Source organism: Micrasema longulum, unplaced genomic scaffold, assembly GCF_059751315.1.
Source record: "Micrasema longulum isolate JH-2025_06_02 unplaced genomic scaffold, ASM5975131v1 h1tg000004l, whole genome shotgun sequence".
NCBI classification, from domain to species: domain Eukaryota; kingdom Metazoa; phylum Arthropoda; class Insecta; order Trichoptera; family Brachycentridae; genus Micrasema; species Micrasema longulum.
The window spans coordinates 514,554-537,788 of NW_028277213.1; the positions used below are offsets into that span (position 1 = coordinate 514,554).

A 23,235-nucleotide genomic window follows, 5' to 3' on the forward strand; every position below is an offset into this window, starting at 1 on the left:
GTATTTGTATACATAGAGAAACATAGGTTTTTCATCATTTGAAAATTAAACAAATTTTATAATTTTATTCAAAAATTTATTTCACCGTTCATTCAATTAACATAATATATTTCGTACATACACATTTTTCAAAGTATTTAAAAAGAAATAGCACATGTACACGGAGAATTTATCACTCTCCTTCTAAATAGAACTAGAAAAGTAAAACAAACGTTTCAGCCAACCTACAAACATCAGTAGACACAATATTTATAACAAGTTTCTCCATTATGAGATATCACAAAGTCACTTTTGCATTAACCACAGGTTACATCTTCCAGCGAAGAAAGCGCTAGAAACTGCCGTGCTATGTTGTCAACTCCGCTTCAGCTTTATGTAACGCACATAGTATAGATTCCAATATGTACAATAATATAAGATTTCCAATATCAGATATTATTAGTACATACATATTGTGCTTCGGATGGATTAAAATAAATAACAAGCAACATACTTATTTAATTTTTTGTTAACACGAAAAATATTATACAGGTGAAAAGGGGCCCCATGCCGCTTTCACGAGAGATTTTTCTCCAATTACATTTGTCTTAAAAGGGATAATGGTACAAAAAAGCTACTACACATGGTTATTTATTTATGATTTTGTTGTGGATCTGCGAATTGGACCATCATTAATAATTTACAATATTTTGTTACTTTTAGCCATATATAATATAATATCTGTACAAATAATTTCTGGTGACAATGAAATCCAGAACAATAGAAGATAACAAAAAAAATCTTGGAAAATTCAGGAAACAAACCACAAATTGATGACATTTTTATGACAAAATTGAATGTGGAGGAATACAACATCCTGAGCTCAATCGGCAGTTTGTAGTATGTATTTAACGAGCAAAATTCTTAAAGTATCATTTGGCAAAATATCCATCCTGAGTAAGGGGATTGAATGTCACATTTTAAAATATAAATCAGAAATTATGGTTTGTGACGTTGGTTAACTATAATTTTCTTTTTAATATTAAAAAATAGTAGTAACTATACAAAAGAAAGCATAAATTTATCAAGCTCAATAAATAGTTGAGTTGCCGCAAGATGAAAACCGAGAAAACTAACTCGTCATAATCGTAAGTTTCTTTTTTAATTTTTATTCCGTAATATTACTTTTCGAAAGGAATCTGATTAAAATAAAATTGCTATAACACAAGATAATAAAAAAAACAAGCAGTACCTATTTACATTCAACTCATTATTCTTGGAAATGTAAAAAAAAATGTTAGTTGAAAATTTAACACACTTGTGATTTTGGATGCGGGGTGACAATTATTTACTAAAAAAAATTTCTTTCAAAAGTGGAGATAATATCTAGATTGCAATATAATACAAAATAAAACCATCAGTAATCATAAAAATGTGATGATAAAGGGACGTAGATTGGGTATTCCACCTTAACTAGTGAATGAAGTGTGTTGCTACGCACCAGCACGAGTACAGAGTTAGAAGTTTCCTCAACTTTGGTCCATGAGATTAGGGTCCACAGTTCCTCCGCTGGAGTCCTTCAGGATAGCTTCGAAGATAGGCTGCAGCTCCGACGAGTTTATTAATGCAACAAACTCCATTAGGTGTGGATTTTTATCTAAAATATTAAGAATATAGGTTTAAATGAAACTGCCACACTCGATAAAATAAAATTGAAATGATAATTATGAAGCAAATTGCCAAACCTGCTTCAGGTATCTGTAACAAGGCAGCTGCAGCCCGCATGGCCGACCTCTTTAGTTCATCTTGCTTCTCATATTCCTGCTTGACTGAGTTGGCCTTCACTTTGGCTGTACATGTTACCCGCAGCGGTTCTACCAACCCCTCCAACCCTACACGCGCAAATCAAAGGATTGATTTAACCATATAATAAATAATTATTATTTTACAGTAACATACGACATATCAGTAAAAATTGTATTTAATAATCTAGAAAGTTGTTGGAAGCTACGTAAAATTAATTCAAAATGAAAGTAGCCAGTTGTCAAAATATTTTTTTCTTCTTACTCCAATCCACGCCACATCGAATGATGTATAGAATGCTGCATCGATACACCGATTACAGATGAACTTGATTGTGTATCATAATGAGATGATCAGTCTGATGGGTCGGATGGCAGTCGAAGGAAACACTCAAAATTGTGTTGAAAGAACGTTAGGTAAATAGTTTTTTTTCAACAATGCATGAAGTTACAGGAATCGAAATTGGAACGTTATTCAAAACTGCCAAAGGTGAGACAACGAGACAAGATTTTTGCTAAGAGGCACCCCTCTTTTATAGTACTGTACTGTAGTGTTTATTATTTTGGAAGAGCGTATTAAGCTCTCAAGGACAAAATCTATTTTCGAGAGAGGGGTTCAGGACTGGATTTACCTTGGGGGAGGAGGGATTTGAGTTGGAAACTCCTTGAAGATTTTTCAAATATTTGAGTACGTTTGTTTGATGTAAATACAATGTTCGTCTTTGTTCTTTTTATATGGGCTATCTGTTATTTTTTAATGATGTTCTTGTTTTGTATAATATATTATTATTGTTGTTGTTTAACTGTATTGTTTGTCCCAACTTAACACAGGACTTTGTGTCCTTAATAAATGTTAATTGTCAATAAATAAATAATAAATATGGAGAGACAATACAAAATAATATTTATAAGAAATGAGATATACGAAAATGCGATATGGTCAGTATTAGAGTTTGTTAAAACTCACGCTGCAGAACGACGGTTGGGCACAGGTGCGCGAGTCGTGCGGTCATGAGGTAGGTGAGCATCTTGATGTCGTAGTGGTCGCGCAGGCCACCCTCCACGTGCGCCAGGAAGAGGAACACGTCCAGGCGGTCCAGGCACGTGCCCAGGAGGGTGTACATGCACTCGAAGGCCGCCTTGCGCAGATCCAACCCGTCATCCACTGTGTGCTTGAAGGGACCCATCTCTACTTCGCGAATAAGCTCATTCTGTAATATGGAGGGAAAATGTAAATGGAGGGTAGTGAAAAAAATGAATTCAGTAATTTTTTATTTTTTTTTAAGTTATGGAATGACGCACAAACCACTTTTTATTGCATATTTTAAATATCATTTTCATATATAATAAATGTCCTTAAAACATAATCAACTGTTTTTTTCATTTAAATTATTTATTGACAATTCTTGATGGAATTCCATGATGATGTAATAACTTATATTTAAAGTGTACCAAGTATTTTTAAATTAATAACTTATATGTAAATATAAGTTATTACATCATTATAATGAACTGTCTTTAAAATTACAACCAAAACATGAAAATGGCTGTAATAAATTGTCATTGTGAAATTTAATACAAGCAATGAGTTTACTTCTCATTTAAAATGTCAGTTAGTTCACTTCACCTGCAATGGGTTGATTTTATGAGCCCACAAGTCTTACAAACACAAAAGCAGAAGCTTATTAAACACCTTCCAGCGTGGACGAACTGGGTTTGGTAGTGTTGAGACTCAACACAGATCAGAGGTTCGAAGTTCAAACTAATTTACTACAACTTGATTCCCATTTTCGAATAGTGAGTTATTTACAACTCGTTGAAAACGGCTCCAAAAATGTAAATACTAATTTCATTATTAAAAAAAAAAGTTATGGACTTCTTGAGTTAATTTATTACCTTGACTTTAGTTTCCTGATAGAGTTGCGGCAGTATGTCGTCCAACAAATCCCGCACTAGCGAGGGCTTGTTGTGTGCCGCAGAGTTGAAGGCCACCAGCGCTACCCTGCGCACCCCGAGGTCCCGGTCACGAAGAGTCCACAGGAACTCTCCCATACACGTCCGCAGCAGGGGGTCGATGGCTTGGGGCTGCACCAAACAGTTTACATTATTTACAGATTGTAAAACAACAGATACAATAAGATCAACTACGATGCTTGGCTCACACACGGGGCTTTCGGGTTTGGTTACCAGTGTGATAAAATGACAAAATATGTTTTTTTTTCTAGTGTTTTGTGTTAATATTGCATTTTTACATTTTTTAAAAAAGCAAAAAATTTCAATTCGTGCTATGTCGATACGAATATTTTGAATTATCTGCAAATGAGATGTTTTGCAAGGAGTAACAAATAATGACAAATGGTATGCAGGAAAAAATGTTGCGTTTAAATTTAAAAACAAGAAGAATATTTACCTGATCAGAGATGGTGAACTTGATAGCTGTTACGGCAGTTGTCCTAGTAAGTGGTTCTGGAGCCTGAAGGAAGGCCTGAAGCCGTGGAAGGAGATCTCTCGGTTCTAACAGGCATAGCTTACCCAGGCACTCGGACACCTGACGGTTGACAAGATAATATTTATAGCAGAGGCTTAATTTTTTTTACTGCATCGCGATACACCATTGGCTTGTAGAATTACTCGACTGACTCTTTGAATATCAAATACGTAATAGTCAATAACATAACATTTGGTGCAAGGTGAGCCAATGGTCGGGGCGCTCGATTAAAAACCGATGCAAACTCTTTTTCTAGTTTTAAAACACTGATAGATAGTGCCATTAAATTATGAACTATGTGGATATTCATAATGTATATTTTAAGAACTTACCACATTCCTGGACCCTTCCTCAGCGCACTGACAGTGTCCCGCCAACTGTTGCCAAATGGATGGAATGAAAGGGCGTAGAGCTTCCACACCAGATGGACTGCATGACTGTGATGATATTATCTACAAACATAAACAAAGAAGTATTTGTTATAAACTTAAACAACGGTCTTACAAATACAGAATATTATTTCATTCAGGTTTAGTAATGGAATTTCATTAAAAAACCGCCTGTGAACGCATCCTCTTTATTTATTAAAAGATAATGTATATGGTAGAAAACCATTGGATATTTTTTATCATACCTCTTTGAGTGAGTGCAAAAGTAAATATTGCCTTCTCGGGGAGTGTTGGATTTCCCCGAGGATGAAAGGAAGGAACTGGGGCAGGTTCCCCACGGCTATGGATCCAAGGGCATAACTGGCAGCAGACTTTACTTCTTCGGAGGGCGGAGAGAAGGACGCCAGGAGGGTCTCCTTCAGATTGCTGATGGGACTCAGATCACTATAAGAACAAAGTCATGGACAAAATCAATATTATTTAAGGTAATCTGTTATATTATGGTTTATAATAAATCAGAATACATTATTAGATTAACACTTCACATATCCATCTCATTCTAAGGCAATCAAAATCATCTCTCGTTACCTGTCATACGATACAAATGAATTTATTTATTTATTTTATTTGGGATTTTTACAGCTATTACATAAACAAAATAAGTAGAAAAATCTTAACAATGCTAAAAGCCAATTTAAAAAATCCACATAAAAACAAATTAGTTACAGAACTAGGCCAGTTTATACAATATTTATTTAACAGCTATGTATCTTCACACCACTACTGTAAAGTTTTGAATTTATTATGTAAAGGTGAATAATAACGTTTTCTTTCTTTCCCGTGGAATATTATTATTTGCTATAGGCAGGCAGCTTTTGCTGGTGCGCCATATCTTATGTACTGCTTTTGGTTTACGTTATTCTCCCATCAAAAAAGTATTCAAATGGTTTTGAACTGGTTGACCAAATGCAATGGACAACTAGGCTTGGCAATTTATTCCAGTCTGAAACCACCCTTGTTAGGGATTTAATTGATACATCTTATGCAGGGGGCAGTCATAGTGATAATCAGTATCTTCAAGTCCCCTCTCTTCCATCATTCTTACAATGATGTAGGTCCCAGTGCTTTTAACGTACCATGGTAGGGCATCCGTTGTGTAATTTGGGGATTTCGTTGCATACCTTTGGACTTTTTTCAGTAGCTCAATATCTTTAGTGAAGTAGAGACTCCATGCTTGGTATCCATATATTCAAATAGAGACCTTTATATAGATCTCGTATATTTTAAGGAATATCTCTGAAGTAATACCTTGGAATACACCAATTATAGTTATCCATTCATTTAAAGGCAAAATTATCACTCTTCTACAGATGACATTTTAAGGTAAATATTGTACGAAAACAGCATTTTACCTTATACACAATAACTAAAACCAAAAAACCACTACACCACCAAGTGTAACTCACATATAGTAAAACTGTATAGAGAAATCGGTTGATGATATAATACTTACATGTGGCGGCCGATCTCAGCAATGCCGAGCAGAGCAAACATGTGGTGTGCATCACTCGCTGGACATTCCACGTCTTGCAGGAACTGTTGTGCCCCTCGAAGGGCCTCTGCAGGAGTCTCCACAGTCAGAGCCGAGACACACTTAGCCAGCGAATGGAAAGCCTAGGCAGGAAACAAACAATAATATAATTAATAATAAACAATGTTTTGAGTAAGTCCAAATGTTTGTAGACAGGTGGAAAGTGGTCGCTTAAACCAGCAAATTACAGGTCATAAGCCCTGTAAATGCTTAGACTTCCATATTCCCTTCTCAAAAATGTGTTTCCTCTCCGTTGCAACAAATTTGAATTAATAATGCTTTAGCTGGAACGCCTAGGCGGGAAACAAACAATAATATAATTGATAATACTTTAATACATGTTTGAATTTTGGCACATAAATAATTCATACTGTCTGAAGGTGTTTCAGAGAGCAGAGTCCCCATATTAGCTTGGATGCTTTAAATTATTGAGATTATATGTTGAAACAAGTTCTTGTGACGGTTCAACCCAATTGTTACCATTTAGGAAATGGTTATGTCCAGTTTGAGATTGTGATCTCCGAATCAAGCAACTTGCTTTAATTTATTTATATTATCAATAAAGGTTTTTTTTCTTGTACAGAAAACATGAAAAATATATGTAATACGAATTTGTTGTCAATATAAAAAAACAAAGGGTTTACAGAAGTTAAAAAAAATAGTTGAACGGGGGTAAGTTCTGTAAATGAGGGCCAATGCCAAACAAGCTCTGACCTGTGAAAATCTATTGTGAAGGGGGGAATGTTACATAGTGAATTAAGTGATTACTAAAATCTGCCAACAAAGGTTCTGTAAATTCCCTTCTCAAAAATACTCTCTGTCGCTGCTAAGATAATTGTTTCCATGTAATATTGGAGAATTTAAAGAAAAATGAAAAGATTAAAAAAAAAAAATTACTTGTTTATGTAAATGTGGAACGGTGTTTTGTGGACTAAGTCGCTTCACGGGCGCCACAAGCAATCGCAGCAACTCTTGGTGGCCAAGTTCTGGAAGGCCCGTCTTAACTAGTGCTTGGAATAGTTCCAACATAGAGTTGAGGGCAGCCCCTGCAATTTTATAAAAAATAGGTAGAGAAATACTTAATATGTACAGTAATAATTTTTAGTAATACACAATTTTAATTATTTGATGATGAAAGTAGGCCGATGGCTGTCGAAATTTGAGCTCTCAGGCAAACGTGTGGTAAAACTATGCATGATGGGTCGTCAAATGTCGAGATCCGTGCATTATGTGAGGCTGAAATCGTGAATAGACAGCGAAAGAATGGCTAAAAAGTGGCTATACGGACATTGCATAAATTCATTATTTCAATGTATAGGTACCGGCTCTCATTGCAAGATCATTGCAGCTGTTTTTTTTACCTTGCAATAAAGGACTGCAGGCCAAAGCCAACACTTGGGGCAATGCGGTGCGATGCATGTCAGCCATTGCCACAGGGTGCGCTGCGCAGACGGAACATAGCAGGCCGAGGGTCAGCTGAGCTATGTGGAGGTCGCTCTCGCTCACTAGAGGCGGAAGTTCTACCAAGACCTATAGACACAGAACAGAAACGTGCTCCAATAAATAATTGAAAAATATTGACATAATACAGAATTAAAGCCACTAACATGAATACAGTAAAATTACACCATTTAAAATTTTGATTACCAATCGAAATTTTGTAAAAGGAAAAAAAAATAATTCTTCATATTTTTGACAAAATTCTAGTTACTCTAGCAGTCAACAAACAATAAATACATTGCATAAACGAAATCAATGATTGAAATTTTATTAATGGATTAAAATAATATTTGTCTGCGTTGTTTACCTTGTTCAATAGTTCAGGATTAAGAGCACGACTATAATTTTTAACTAGAGTATCAAGTAGGATGAGTGTCGAGAGTTTCAGAGCTCGTTGGTTCTTACGCAGGAATGATCCCAGAATGGGGACAGCATCCACCTAAAATATAAATATCAATTAAAATAATATTCGACTGGGAACTACCACCGATTAGAAATGTATTAATTATTGCTTTACCATGATGGGACTGAGATCGATGCTGAGAGGTGAAGCGGCAACTTTGGTCAGAGCCTTAACAGTCGTCAACCGCGTAATTTCATTTCGCAACCTCTCTAGGAATATTGGAAGACACACTGGAAGTTCCATCTGTAAAAAATTAGAGCACAATAAACTATAATTTGATACATATTTCTTAGAGAAACTCAATAAGTTAGAACGGTGAATACCCTCGCTCTTGAAATGATGGCGAATTTAACTAACTTTGAAGAAATTTTTACATTTTAAGAAGCAACCTAAAAGTGGTGTTGTAGTAATGATTTATTTACAATTACCGAAGTTAGGTGGGTACTTCAATAAGAAATATTTAAAGAAAACTGAATCATAAAATTTTTCAATGCAAATATGACAACCAAACAGCAAGTATGATTACAAGGCCAAAAAGCCCAATAGAAAAAACCGAACATCTAGGACTGGAACCGCCTAGTGTTATGGTTGAGAAAAGTGGTGATGAAGAATATTGACCTGCAGCTGGTCTCCAAGATGGCTGAGCAGCTGTCCCATGGTGGCGATGGCTCTCTCCTTCACCTCCTGGTCGATATCCGCCGCCCGGAGTCGGACCAGTGTACACGCGTACATGGGAGCTGTAAAGGCGGCCAGGTCTGGACTTAACTCCGATGCCATTCCATTATCTGCAATGAGAGAAACATTATTTATTACAGAAATTCCAACATTGTGCTATGTATATAAAAATTGGAAATTTTATAAGAAAATTATTTGCCTTAGAATATTATTGTACCAGTGAAATTTCATACGAAATTTGGCGCAGAAAATAAATGTTTACGCGGAGAAATCCAATACTGGATAATTTAATTAGTAATTTTTAAAGCCCCATCTCATTAATGACGGAGTGTTAGATCCAGCGCTAAGCAATACAGAAAATAAGCATTAGATTAATTGAATTTGGAAGACGGTCAATTTCTTTTTCAGAAATTGAATCTCAACAATTTTTTTTTCCTTCCATTGTCTTTTTTTTCCTTCCGTGTTCTTTTTTTCCCTTGTTCCTAAGCGTTGTTTGGGAGTTTGAGCGTTCATCATTTTTATATTTATATGAATCTTTGTTGATACAATACATACGTAGTATAACACACTCACTGAGAGGGCGAATAACTTTAACTAGCGCCTGCATAACTCGGAGTGCCTCGGCTGTAATCTTGTAGAAGGGATCCTGTACACAGGCCAGTAGGGCGGGCAGGAGGCTGGCAGCGTGAGGGCGGAGGGCCGGGCCACATGGCCCCCCCAATACCCACTGAACAAATACCAGGGTGTCTATCTTCATGTTGGAGGATGAATTCTTGTCACTGAAAGAATATTAGAGATTTTCAATAGCATTTAGACATTGTCGGTATAGATTATATTATATAGGGAAGCCAAAGCGTTTTTTTAGTATGTGCATGAGTGCAGTGCACTGCCAAGTAAAAATATGAGCAAATAAATAATTGATAGTAAAAAACATATATTATTTGAACAAGGATTAATTGCAACTCATAAATTTATTTATTAATTAATTTTTGTCCTCACTCCGTGCCGAAGACACTAAACAAAACACTTTTTTTTTTATACGTGAGAATATATGAAGACTTAATATACAGAGAGAAAGTACAAAATATTAAGACAGTTTTAAACACTACGTATTTAAGTTTATATTGTTTGTTTTATTTTGCAATATATTCAATACTACTGCCAAAGGGGATCTAGCGAGATCGACTATAGTGGACGATTTTCTTATCTTGTCTACGCATGTGCAATCAGCACTGAGCATATTATGTTTTGCATGAGCTTTTAGTCTGAATTTGTATGAAAAATATCGTGGTTTAGGAAATAACGATAATGTGTTTGTTTTTCTGTAAATAAAATGACTATAAAACATTATTATGGATAGTCCAATACAATGTGTAAGCTGCGTGTAATCACTTATAAGGACAATTTGCCCGTCATATTACATATAACATTATTAAACTTAATGTGAAGAAGTATTTTTGGGAATACTAGAAATGAATTAATTGTGGGTTAGGTAAATAAGACCATAAGGCATTATTATTTTCAAAATAAATTGAACTAATACGTACAATAAAAAAATTAAACCAATAAATGTTAGAAAATATTTGTATATAGCCATTTATTCTTGTAAATGAGGGTCAATTCCAAATAAGCTCCAGATGTCACTGCGACCTGAGTAGGTCTATTGTGACAGTATATAACTACTTACTGATTTTTCTATTTCTACCGGTTTCGAGACGTACCCGTCTTTTCATCAAGATACTAATTAAACAAACCTGCAAATTCCACAAAAATATAATTATTGAAATGTTTGACCTAAAAGTTAATGTTTATATATTACAACAGAGATGAAGAACATTTATTTAAGAAGACTAGGCATTTACAGGGATTAAGACCGGTCATTGGCTGGTTTAAGTGGCCACTTAATACTTTCTCTAACTTGACAAAGATCAACAGATGGAAGAATTGAAGGAATATAGATGTTCAAACATAGGCAGAATGGTGAATGTCACACAGTGCGTTAAGTTGCCACTTAAACTGGCAATTTTTTTTTTTAAATGTACCACAACAGGCCAGGAGACCTGATTGCAATGGTGAATTACATGGCAGAACACCCGGGCTTGAGGAAAATCAAGTTTGATTTTTGCATTCTCACCGGGAATCGAACCCGGAACCATCCGTGAATGAGTCAGGCGTCTTAACTACTACACCACGGAGCCCGCTTATAAGCCCTGTAACTGCCCAGACTTCTATATTTCATTCTATAAAATGTTCTTCATCCCTGTTGTAATATATTAATTTTACTAACTCCCGCGGGGATTGAATCCAGTTCCTGTCTATAGTAAAATGTATTGCAGAATGTAGCTTTCTGTTTAAGACTTGTGGACACAAAACTGTTCTTCTGCTAGTATTAATGTGGGAAGAGTGTATCAGAAGATGGTCCAAGCTAACAGACTATCTTCTTTCTTATCTTCCAAATATTTAGTTCTCCAGGACCCGTTTTACAAACAATGAAACAGAAAGATATTTACTGATGATTGACACGAAAATTTGAATATATACATACTATGTACTAATTGGTACATACTATGTATAGAAGATAGCAACTGAAATAAAAGTATTTTAATATTCAGATTGAAATTTAAATCGACTCTATTGACAAACATTAGTAATGCCTTTTTGTAATTTAGGTCCTGGAGATGAGTTTGGCATTTGATATATCGTCATCGTTCAGGCAAAAGTCACTAGCCCAAAAAAAACCATTTTGAAAAATAGCAATTTATAAGTTTGTAGACCAATGAAAAATCAGATTTTTGGGTTTTAGATGATTTATGCATACAATATAATTTCATTATGTCTTTTTAGTAAATTCCATTGATAACCTTTTTTTTCATATATCTAGAAGGTTATTAATGTGGCAAGGTGGCTAAAATTTGATTTAGTGATTTTTGCTCGTTAATAATCCAGAATCTAGACAACGTAAGCCAAAAAAGATAGTGAAAGGAAGGAAATATTACAAATATACAAACAAATACCTAAACACAAACAAAATGTTGTTTTTAGGAAATAAACCTGTCATGCTTGAAAAATCTGTCTAAACTGTCAATAAATTATTAGTGATTCCTGCCTTTAGTGATTCAGCCTTGTGGAGATTTTATTGAAAAGCACATCACTGTTAATCACTAACAAAAAGTCATTTTAGTTAACGCAACTTTTTTCTAAGTAATCTTGGTGACTTTTGCCACATAATTTTACACTTTAAATGGCATATTTAAATCAAAACTGACTTTTGCCTGAATGGCGACGATATAATATTATGCGCTTAGTTATGGAGTATAAATGTTGTCAGGCTATTTTGTGACGAGTTGTATTACCTGAGGGAATATTGCAGAGCTGGTACAAGACGGGGAACATGAGAAGCCAGAGCAGATGGTCGAGCAGCCAATAGTTCTCTCAGTAGAAGGAGAGCCTCTTGACGTGCGCGAGTGGACCTTCCATGCAGTACTGGCAGTAGGCCTTTCACCACACTTCCTACCTGTATATACATAATTCAGGATATTTTTTTAACATTCTCTAACAAAAGGAATAGTTTAGTTAAATACAAGTTATTTTTAATAAAAGTATCTAGTTTTAGTTAGGCAGATACTTAAAGCATAAAAATAATTCTGATTATTGCCAGTGAATTTGATTCACAAGAATAATGTCAACCTGCACGGTGTAATGGCTAAGATACTTGACCCACGCATGGAAAATTCCGGGTTTGATTTCCAGTGAGAACACAAAAAATAAACGTGGTTTTTCGCAAGGCTGTGTGATCTGTGCTGCATCCTGGCTTGTCGAGGTGCGAAAAAAAAATCTGTATTACAGATTAATATTTTGAGTGTAAATTTTTGCACACTAAATTATTGCTCTGTAATTAATATTAATGTGGGAAGAGTGTATCAAAAAGTAATCTAGACTTGGAGATTACTGTTTTTCTTTTCTTCCCAGTTGGTTGGTTCGGTCGGGGGGATTTACCTGTTCTTGCAGCTGGGCAAGGGGGGAGTCTGGGGGCAGGGGGGCCTCGGAGGTGGGGGAGAGTGCCCCGGCGGCAGGGCGGGTGGCCCGCAGGAGGGCGATGTAGGCCGAGAATATGTCACATTTCACATTCTCTTCACGTTCTTTAAAGCAAATAACATTAGGCACATAAGTTTAATCAATGTTTTGAATTTGATATAAAACTTTTTGAGCATAAAAAAAAATTGAAAGAAAATCAAAACTATATTAAATTGATGGAAATACATATCAGGAATGCAAAAGAAAATTAGAGTACATAAGATAAATTCTTGGAACAAATACGATCTATTGAAAATGAAATTAAAATATTTTAATTTGAAAAATTACACCATTTACCAATTTTCCTCTACTTGTATTGTGAAACATTAAAAATAATTTTACAAAATAAGTGCACAACAGCGTTCAGCGTCGTAGCTAGGGGCTGGCAAGGCGGGCGGCTGCCAGGGGCGCGCAATCCTCACTTTGGGGCGCACTTTGCAGAAGAATTTGCATACGAGTATTAGAACAAGTTTTTTGAAGTATTTTTAATTATTATTGTAATTACAGATTCGCTTATAATCCCTGCATTCATATCATCATCCCCATGTCTAAAAATGATTTAAATCACTTTGCTTTTGTATTATATACACACATGTAAAATTCACATTTAAAAAACCTTTAAATCTGGCAATGAGCGCCGGCGACACGCTCTTGTAGAACTGTGAGAGGAGCTCGTGCCGCGTGGCGATGACAGACTCCAGGCACTTGGCTGCCGCACGTCGCACCTTCCACGACATGTCATCGTCGTCCGAGTACTCTTCGCTGTCGTTGGCTTCCGCCTCCTCCCCCTCGCCCTCGGCGTCCCCCTCCTCCATTGCGGCGTCGGACCCTTCCTCCTCCGCCTCGTAGTTGTAGTTGGGGTCGTACACAATCATGTTCAGGCACAACTGGGTGATCTGGAAAGAGATAATAATTACGAACAAAATTTCCGATATGTAGTCTCCTATCCGATTTTAGTAGTACAAATGATCAAATCACTCGATACCACAAACACAAAGCACCACATGACATTAAGACTTTTCTTATAACTTCCATATGTATTAGATTTAGTATTTAGTAGACACAGTTAAAATTATAAAATAAGATAATATTCAATACCAAATTATACCTTGATATGAAGTTTATGATATGTAAGAAAAGAAAATAAAGTGGTTTGAAACAAAATGTTTTAAATTATTTTTATTTTCAGGACATCTATGTATTAACTACCAAGAATGATTTAAGTTTTGAATTTGAAAATGTTTCTCGAGTTATGTTATAGCCAGACAATAAGAGAGAAATAACTTACAGTGGAAATGTGTTGGGTGATTTCTTTGGGGCACTTTAGTACGAAGGCTTCCAGGGCCTGAAGAGCATGCTCCTGCAGTTCCTCATCAGCCTCCAGGGAGTGTTCCAGTACAAGAGGAGCTACTCGCCACAGCTGGCTCCCGAACCTGTGTCCAGCTTGGCGACTAAAAAACAAGATGTTTGCAAGCATTATGACTGTAAACTGTGGACTGTAAAACGATCAGGGGATGGCTGGATAAAAACAAATAGAAAAAGTTTTATTATTTTAGTGGTTATTAAGTTTAAAAAATTAGAAGCATTTCTTGATCCATTTTTATTTGACAAATTGTATCCGGTCAATTTGATTTTTAAAACAGCAATATAATTTCAGCAACATGCATGAAGAAAACCCTTCTTTTAAAATGAAGTATAATGGAATTTCTTCATTTGTTGTTTTACATTCATTGTATTATATTATTTTACAACATTTTACAGAATTTGATAGAACACCCAGGCTTAAAAAAAATGTGAAGTCACTGGGATTTGGACTGAGAATTGCAGTGAAAGAGGCAAGTTTAATTTTAATTGTATTTTCAAAATAATAGTACAGTAAAACCCCTTTTTACGTTTTTCAAGGGAGCAAGAAAAAAAAGTGTAAAACCGAGGAAAACGCTAAAGTGAGGAAATGAAAAATGTATGGAAAAAATAGGAATAGCATTTTTAAAAAAATGATTTGCTGCACTATAGTGTACATATACTTCCAGAAAAATTGTAAAAACGGAGATAAGAGGAAATTAACATTATTTTTTTTACCTATTTTCAATGATTTCACTGAAAATATTTCTATATTTTTTCAAACAATATTATGTAATCTGTTTTTTATTTGATACAAAAACAGAACGTTAAAATTATTTTATGTGTAAATAAAAAAAACTAAAATTTAATTTTGATTTTGCATAAAATAGCATAAAATATTTTTTCCCTTGAATGTTGGGAAATTTTATTTATACAGTATCACTTTTTTTCTTATGGCATCACTAAAAACAACTGTCATATAGTTCGCGACTTTTTAAACCATCTTTTTTATAACTTTAAATATTTCTATTGTTATGTTTTAAACATCGCAATTTAATGATATTAAAACTTTATTGATTTTAAACGTTTGTCAACTGTGTATCATGATTTGTACAAGTCAATGTGACATTTTTGTTCAAATGAAAACTTAGACTAATCCTAAAGGTTAATAGAAACTAAGAACACTTAAACAAAAATATCAATTACACTGCACCTGCTTTGAATTTATGTTAAGACAATAATTTATGCTTTATTAGTTGTTTACCTGTTTTTATTCTTCATTCGCGTGGCATACGCGGTGGCGCGCGGGCCACGGCATCATTATTACGACATAATTTTGGCTTTTTGGACACATCAAATGAATTCCGAATTTTTTTTTAAGCGTAAAACCGGGGTTATGAAAAATGTAAAAAACGTTAAGTGGGGGGAATATTTGTATGGGAATGTATGAAGAAAAATGGGTCTTTGTCTTCCAATAATCTTAAGAGCATTTTGACAACTTTTTTTTCGGAATCGTCATCCAATTTGATGCTATCCTTTTGCAGCTCCGTCATCAAGTCATTGGTAGCCATAAAACGAAAATCTTTGTCATTTGATGTCATCTAAATAAAACCAATATTGAAATTAACGTTCGCATGATCTATCGTGAAAGAAAAATATGAAATAATTGAAGACATGAAGACCGCAAGACTCCTTTGCCTCTAGCTTACCTTGTCCAGGAGATTCGCTATTTGATATGAAACGCTCGCCATGACGAACAGATTTATTTTAATCGTTATAAATTATATCTAAATAACTATAAAACTTCACATTCAATGCTTTAAGTTTCCATTAATTCGCCGGCGAAACATGGAATCCGAAATCAGACGAAAACTTGCAATATTTTGATCCAAAGACAAAATTACTGAAAATTATGGGATGTTAATGTTCATAGACAATAATTGGAATTGTCTCTGAATCGTACGTAGACCTGGAGTAAGAACTTCAAGTTACAACGGGGAATATTTGTATGGGAATGTATGAAGAAAAATGGGTCCTAAACATTTCGGTGTAAAAAGCGGGAAAACGTAAAATCGAGGAACGTAAAAACGAGGTTTTACTGTATTTGATTTTCAAACAAATATTTTGTAGAAACTATTAAAAAACTTTTCCAGACACTGTTATGAAACAACTCACCAAATAGAAGCGATGCACTGAATGTGTGTGCGGCGGATACTGGGAGTTGAATTAGAACCGAGTCCTTCCAGTAGATGGTCAACCAGTCTGTTGTAAGGCTGAGCTGAGCAGGTCACCACCAAGTGAGAGAGTGCTACTATTGTTCTCTTGCGTACTGCCTAAAGCACACAATTGTAATAATTATTAAATTGACGAATTTTTATCAAGTGGAAATTGATTAGACAGTTCTGGCAGAGATAGAATCACTATAAAATGATAGATACCATAATTATATTAAGATTCTGCACATTACATAAAAGTTAAATGTGCCAAATATGTTTTTTAAAGAAATAACCTGCTAAGCCTCCATTTTAGAGGCTTGTCAGCAGGTAGGAAAGAGGGGATATGGAAGGAGGTTATGAAAATACACCACAACACCCCGACCAATTGAGATAATAATCTTTCTTGGATTTTTTCTTGCAACTGGCGGGAATTGAACCCGCGACGCCAGTTTCACGGTTGGCCGTCTAACCAACTTCACCACAGCACCTTGTCAACTATAGAAAATAAAATGGCACAAAATAAAAAATAATTTAAGAAAAGCCTTAAAAAAAAAAAAAATGCCATTTTTCTGTTAATACGAAATATTATTTTTTTGTCAATGAAAATTGGGTAAAACGTTTTAGTAAAAATGCAAAACAAATTAACCTGTCTGGGAGAAGCGAGCTGTGGGAGTAATGCTGTCAGAAGCACGGAATGGAAGGTGATCATTTGGTTTCCAAATCTGCTGAGCAAGTCTGCCAGGATATCCAGAGCCTCCAACTGGACTGATACATCTTCTTGCTGGAATACACATTTTTTAATAAGTTAACCTGTTTTTATACAATTACGAACTAAAATAAAAATTATAAGTTTAAAATGAATTGTGTATTCCCAATCTAGAGGGTGAAAAAATAATCATGGGGATTTCTAGGTTCTATTCCTATAAAGATAAGATTGATTTTATTTAACATAGATCAGCATTTAACGCGGCAGACCAAAACTATAATTATTGTATTAGTATTCTGCTGCAGATTATATTTTTAGAAAACATGCATCGAAATTTGAACCACGTATTTCATTAAGGAAAAGTTTTGTTATTTTGTAGTATTATTGTTTAAGAAAGCTTCATTTTTAAGTTAGCAGTGGAAATGTCTAATATATACATTAATTTGACTAACATTTTGTTTAAAGCAATGGGAGTTAGAAATCATAACAAATTACACGAAGATACACAAATTGTGCTTTGAATACGAGAATAACATGAGACACAGTCAATGTTGGCAATATCCCAACTTGTCACATTGTAGCCAGTATCTTCACTTGACACATCATTTGTGGTGCAAAAACAAGGATTTAATAAAGATGTAATGAATAAACAAAACATATTATCGACTGTGTTTAGAACAAAGGCTTCAAATCACATTTCAGCCAAAGTAGTTTTAAGGTGATTTAAACCAATAAGGAAGTTCAGTGGTTTTTAAAAAAAAAAATATTTATATATCGTATTATCGGCGTTACGATTTTTCAAAGTTTTGTATTTTTGAAATAACTCCGCGTGTAACATCAGAGGTTCATTTCCGCTTATTCTCATTCAGTTCTTCCCATTGGTCCAGAAGCGACAAGCAGACTGGAAATCTTCAATAGCTCTCAGATCATAGGTTGATTCACATGAACCAGTGACGTCATTCAAAGTAGTGCGTTTTTATCAAAATATTTTTTATTATTTTTTCTGTACATTTTCAAGAAACTTTGCAGTACAATTTAATGCTCTAATTTTTACCCCGCGTAAGAAAAAAAAAATTGTATCCTATTTCCCATAGGGCTGAAGTTCCTCATTGCGTGGGTCTTATACACATTCTGGCAATATGTGTTTGCGGTTTAAATGCTTTTGCTAGAATATGTATAAGAATTATGTAATTTGTTAACAACAAATTAAAAATATTAAACCGCCTTTTCCTAAATGAAGAAGTTCAGCCCTGCGGAAAATTGGATAGAAATAATATTTTCATACGTGCGGTAAAAATTAGAGCATCAAATTGTATGACAAAGTTGCTTAAAAATGTATTAACAAAATATGAAAAAATATTTTGGTAAAAATGAACGTCATACGAATCAACCAATGATAAGAGAGTTGTGGAAGATTTCCGGTTTACTTACTGTCAACGGACCTATCGGCAGAACTGACTGAAAAGAAGCGGAAGAGAACTTAAGACTTATGTCACACGTGTAGTTTCAGAAATACAAAACTTTAAAAAATCATAGCGTTGATAATACAATATACATATATTTTTTTGGCTTAGTTAAATAGTTAATTAACAAAAAAAAAACGCTGAACTTCCTCATTGTGGTTAGAAGCCTTTGTCCTGAACACAGTCAATGTATATATCGTGTGGGGTAATTACTACAACCAGGTAACTTCAAAATCAGCATTTTTGAGTTAACCACAAAAACACATGTTTGTATCTTCCTCCATGAATGCTATAAATAGACGAGCTGAGAATTCATGGAGGAGGATAAAAAAATGTTTTCAGTGGGTAACTCACAAATGCTGATTTTGAAGATACTTAGTTGTAGTAATAACCCCGAAATACAGCAGGATTTGGATCAAAGGAATTAATTCTGTACCTGAAAGGATAAACTACGGAAGTCACATTGATCAAAATATTAAGTAAACAAGATTTTGTGATTGTGCAATTTCCAAAACAACAACTTTATAACCAAATGTGATAATTTGAATTTATAAAGAACTTTCAATGTTACATAATTATTACTTGGATAATAAAAGTACAGATTAAAATTGCGTGTCTGGGACTACTGATGTTTTTTGCATGAAAACTATGTGGAATTAAAATTCTTATTTCAACTTAAAAAAACATTTTTAAATGAAAGTGAACTTGGGTGTTTTTCCATGTATAAAATAGCTTATTGTGATCATTTCTGCATTTTAAACTTCAAAACGGCAAAAAGTGGACACTTTTATCCTCTGATATACAGATACTTTATTTGGTCAACAAATATCAACTGAATTGCTTCACTGGCTCATGGGCACAAAAATGATTTTAAAAATGAATAACCCCTTTGAATGCTATAAATAATTATTATCTGTTTCCTCATTGATTTAAAAAATAGAATAATTGAAGAAATCTTAGAAAAATTGTGTTTAAATAAAATATTACTTTAATATCGTGGGTTTCTTGTGATTTCAACAGTAATATCAATAATTATTTCATATGTACAGGATATTACGTTACTTTTATTTAATGTGTTTTTGCTAATATCAAAAAACCCAGTAAACTAGCTGTGGATAATAAAATCATAGAGCAAGTCAGTAACAGAGGTGATTTGTACAATGAAACTCTGGGGCAAATTAACAAGACTGCAGCAATGACAGGGTGCCTCAGAAATATTGCGTGGAGGAATGAGCATATGAGACTAGAAAGTAAAATTAGAATATACAAGACACTTCAGAGACAAAATCTCAGCTGAGAAGTTCTGAGATGCGAAGACCGCATTAGAAACAGTGTTGTACGGAAGATATTGTAATATGGGGAAGACAATGAAGGCGGTACTGGAATGAGCATGTCAACAGAATGGCGGAGGACAGACTTCCACGTATTGCACTTCAAGGGAAGCCCGAAGAAGAAGACTCAGGCATGTTCCCGAAGAGGTGGATCAATAGGATCTATAGAAAGGATGAAGAAGAAGTGTTTTTGAATATTTTTTTTGATAGATTGCAGAAATTTCCCATTTAATGTTATAATATCAACTCTTCATACCTATATGATTTGTACTTGTAGAGGAAAAATATAAATAATGAATGAAATTCACAGTTGTTCAACTGATAGTAGAACTGCATACTGCATTTCCACTTGTGGCACTCTATACCCTATACCTAAACTTCGATATGGGCCTGCCACACACTCGACGAGTGGCATGGGAAGAAGCGAGGAAAGGAGGCGGAGACGTAGTGTGGAAACATTACTCGTCATGCTGCAGTCATGGTCCTCGTCGTGCCCACCGCTCCCTATTTTGTCGGTATTTGAGCGCGAGTAAAAGGACCGGCAATATGAGCGCTAAGTGTTCGAGTGGCTGGCTACATAATCGCGCGTTCGCAGTATGCATCGAGCGCTCAAACAAGACGCAGTGATGAGCAGCGCAAGGAGCATAGTGTGGCGTGGCTTATAAAGCCATCATAGCTTTTTGTAATTATATTTTTAAAAATTTTATTGCAGCTCATCCCCATTCATGTAACAAGGATGATCTCTATGCCACAGACAATAGTTTTTGTAAACCAGATGATATGTTACCTAAAGTTATCATGTGCTAAAATATATATCCTACAGCTACAATAAAAATATTTAATTTTGCGGCAAAATTTAATGTATTCCTCGTGTATTTTCTGTATAAAGTTGTGAATATTTATTTTCAAATGAAGATTTTTGACCTTTTCAATAGCGCTGCTTAGTTTCCCTGTGATCTTTTTGCAGACATTAGCTGCCAGTCCACTGGAGCCGAGCGGTAACTCCGATATGACAGTTTTGAGACCGATGCTGCTGATGTCGCGAAGTTGTTCCTTGTCCGATAGCATGTTGGCACATAGGGCTTCAACAATGGACTCCACTTGGTACTCTTTTACCTTGTTGACCAGCGGACCCAAGCTGGAAATGTTTAGAAAAACAAAATAAGAACATTATTTACATTGAAAGCAGCAACTTGTGATCAAACATTTTGACTAATTAAATTTCTTAGGTTTTTAGCCGGTCATTTGCAAAATGAGTCATTCTCACTCGATGCTCATGTTCTGACCATATAAAAGCATACGTCGACCCTTATAATAGACACTGCAAGGTGATCCGAAACATCGGCAAATAGTGGGATCTTTATACGCCTCAACACGGGATTACCAGTAAAACTCAATTTGCATTTTAACTAATGTCATGTTATTGAGAATGGTCACATAATAAATTCACACACACACGATACTCCTTAATATTTCACCATATCTTATTCAATTGAACACTTTAGTTTTAACAACTCCAAATAATTATATTTACATATGCTTTTCTTTTCTTTGTTACTCACTTTAAAAAAATATTTTCTAGGATTGAAGTAGTGATTCTTTGAGAAGTTTATTTATGATTAAATAAGAAAATAAAATGAATTACAGCGAGGAGTTTTGAATACTTTAACGAATACGATTAACTATGAAGAGCACCTATATTGTCTGACAAAAATAACAAAATTATACCTAACCTAGAACCAAAATATTATTGGTTATATCAAATGTCTACATTACTATAACAGCTACAAATATTGAGGTTTAAGACGGTACAAACATAATGAGAAAAAAATACCATTTTACTGCCAAATTCTGCACCTCTCCGTTTTTGTCTTCCAATAATCTTAAGAGCATTTTGACAACTTTTTTTTCGGAATCGTCATCCAATTTGATGCTATCCTTTTGCAGCTCCGTCATCAAGTCATTGGTAGCCATAAAACGAAAATCTTTGTCATTTGATGTCATCTAAATAAAACCAATATTGAAATTAACGTTCGCATGATCTATCGTGAAAGAAAAATATGAAATAATTGAAGACATGAAGACCGCAAGACTCCTTTGCCTCTAGCTTACCTTGTCCAGGAGATTCGCTATTTGATATGAAACGCTCGCCATGACGAACAGATTTATTTTAATCGTTATAAATTATATCTAAATAACTATAAAACTTCACATTCAATGCTTTAAGTTTCCATTAATTCGCCGGCGAAACATGGAATCCGAAATCAGACGAAAACTTGCAATATTTTGATCCAAAGACAAAATTACTGAAAATTATGGGATGTTAATGTTCATAGACAATAATTGGAATTGTCTCTGAATCGTACGTAGACCTGGAGTAAGAACTTCAAGTTACAACGTCAATAACATTATAAAGAGATTGCCTAATATTTCAAAACGATTTACAATGTAAAACTTCCTTATTCAATAACAAATTTTCTAGCACACAGCTGTCAAAAACAAAATTTCCCAGCAAAGATAATACACGGGAACATTTTAAGGCACACTCGTTATTTTTTCGTAAACAGCAAAGAACAATTTGTAAATATTTAGGTTCGTAATTTGTAAATATAATTTCGCTCAATTGAGAGCAACAGCTCTGGAACACCAGCCATTTGGAATATTGAATCTGATTTACTACCTATTACATTATAAATCATGAAAATGATAATCGAAAAAATAAAAGAGATAGGTTTTACAAAAAATCTAATATAAACTTCAACTAAGTCAATATGAAGAATTATTTCTCAGCTGCTTTCATTCAACCAGTCACCAAAACAGTCTCAGCACCGATCATTTTCAATAAGGTAAATGGGAGAGAAATGTGCGTAGTGGCTACCAGTATTCTCAAAACAATAATAATTATAAAACAATAGCAATATAAAATGTCACAGTTACGAGTGGTTGATTTATATATATTTTTTTAATTTCACAAGAAATTAAATGAATTCATTTGAATATAAAATATAATTTGTCAAATGAATGTAAAATGACCAGTCCTACGCTTTGGATGTCAGTTAAGGTATGAGATAATATTGTATTGTAAAAACACTCATGTACATGTTAAATAGATGTAAAATGGTAAAACATATATGCGAGGTGAGAATGAATAATGGTAAAGTAAGACGAAGATGATCAAAAGAGACGTGTGGCATGAACAGATAAACTAAAATCTTAAGTCTGGTCATATCAAAGCACAAACAACTAAAGGGCATGTATGACAAGATGTTTTAATGTT

General features: G+C 34.5%; 1 protein-coding gene across 1 annotated transcript; it reads right to left on the minus strand.

Moving 5' to 3' along the window:
- Positions 1-54: 54 nt before the first annotated feature.
- On the minus strand, positions 55-22,263 carry Cand1 (Cullin-associated and neddylation-dissociated 1). Its single transcript, XM_088224446.1, has 23 exons — positions 22,071-22,263; positions 21,793-21,962; positions 20,883-21,096; positions 17,105-17,239; positions 16,418-16,575; positions 14,190-14,352; positions 13,518-13,797; positions 12,824-12,966; positions 12,181-12,341; positions 9,401-9,606; positions 8,771-8,937; positions 8,267-8,395; positions 8,057-8,188; positions 7,611-7,779; positions 7,147-7,295; positions 6,172-6,332; positions 4,904-5,102; positions 4,602-4,721; positions 4,192-4,329; positions 3,678-3,866; positions 2,749-2,992; positions 1,725-1,871; positions 55-1,636 (listed from the first exon to the last, which is right to left on the minus strand). Exons 1-23 carry the CDS (start codon positions 22,110-22,112, stop codon positions 1,509-1,511), a joined length of 3,744 nt encoding a protein of 1,247 aa, XP_088080572.1. The 5' UTR covers positions 22,113-22,263; the 3' UTR covers positions 55-1,508.
- Between the last annotated feature and the right edge of the window lie 972 nt (positions 22,264-23,235).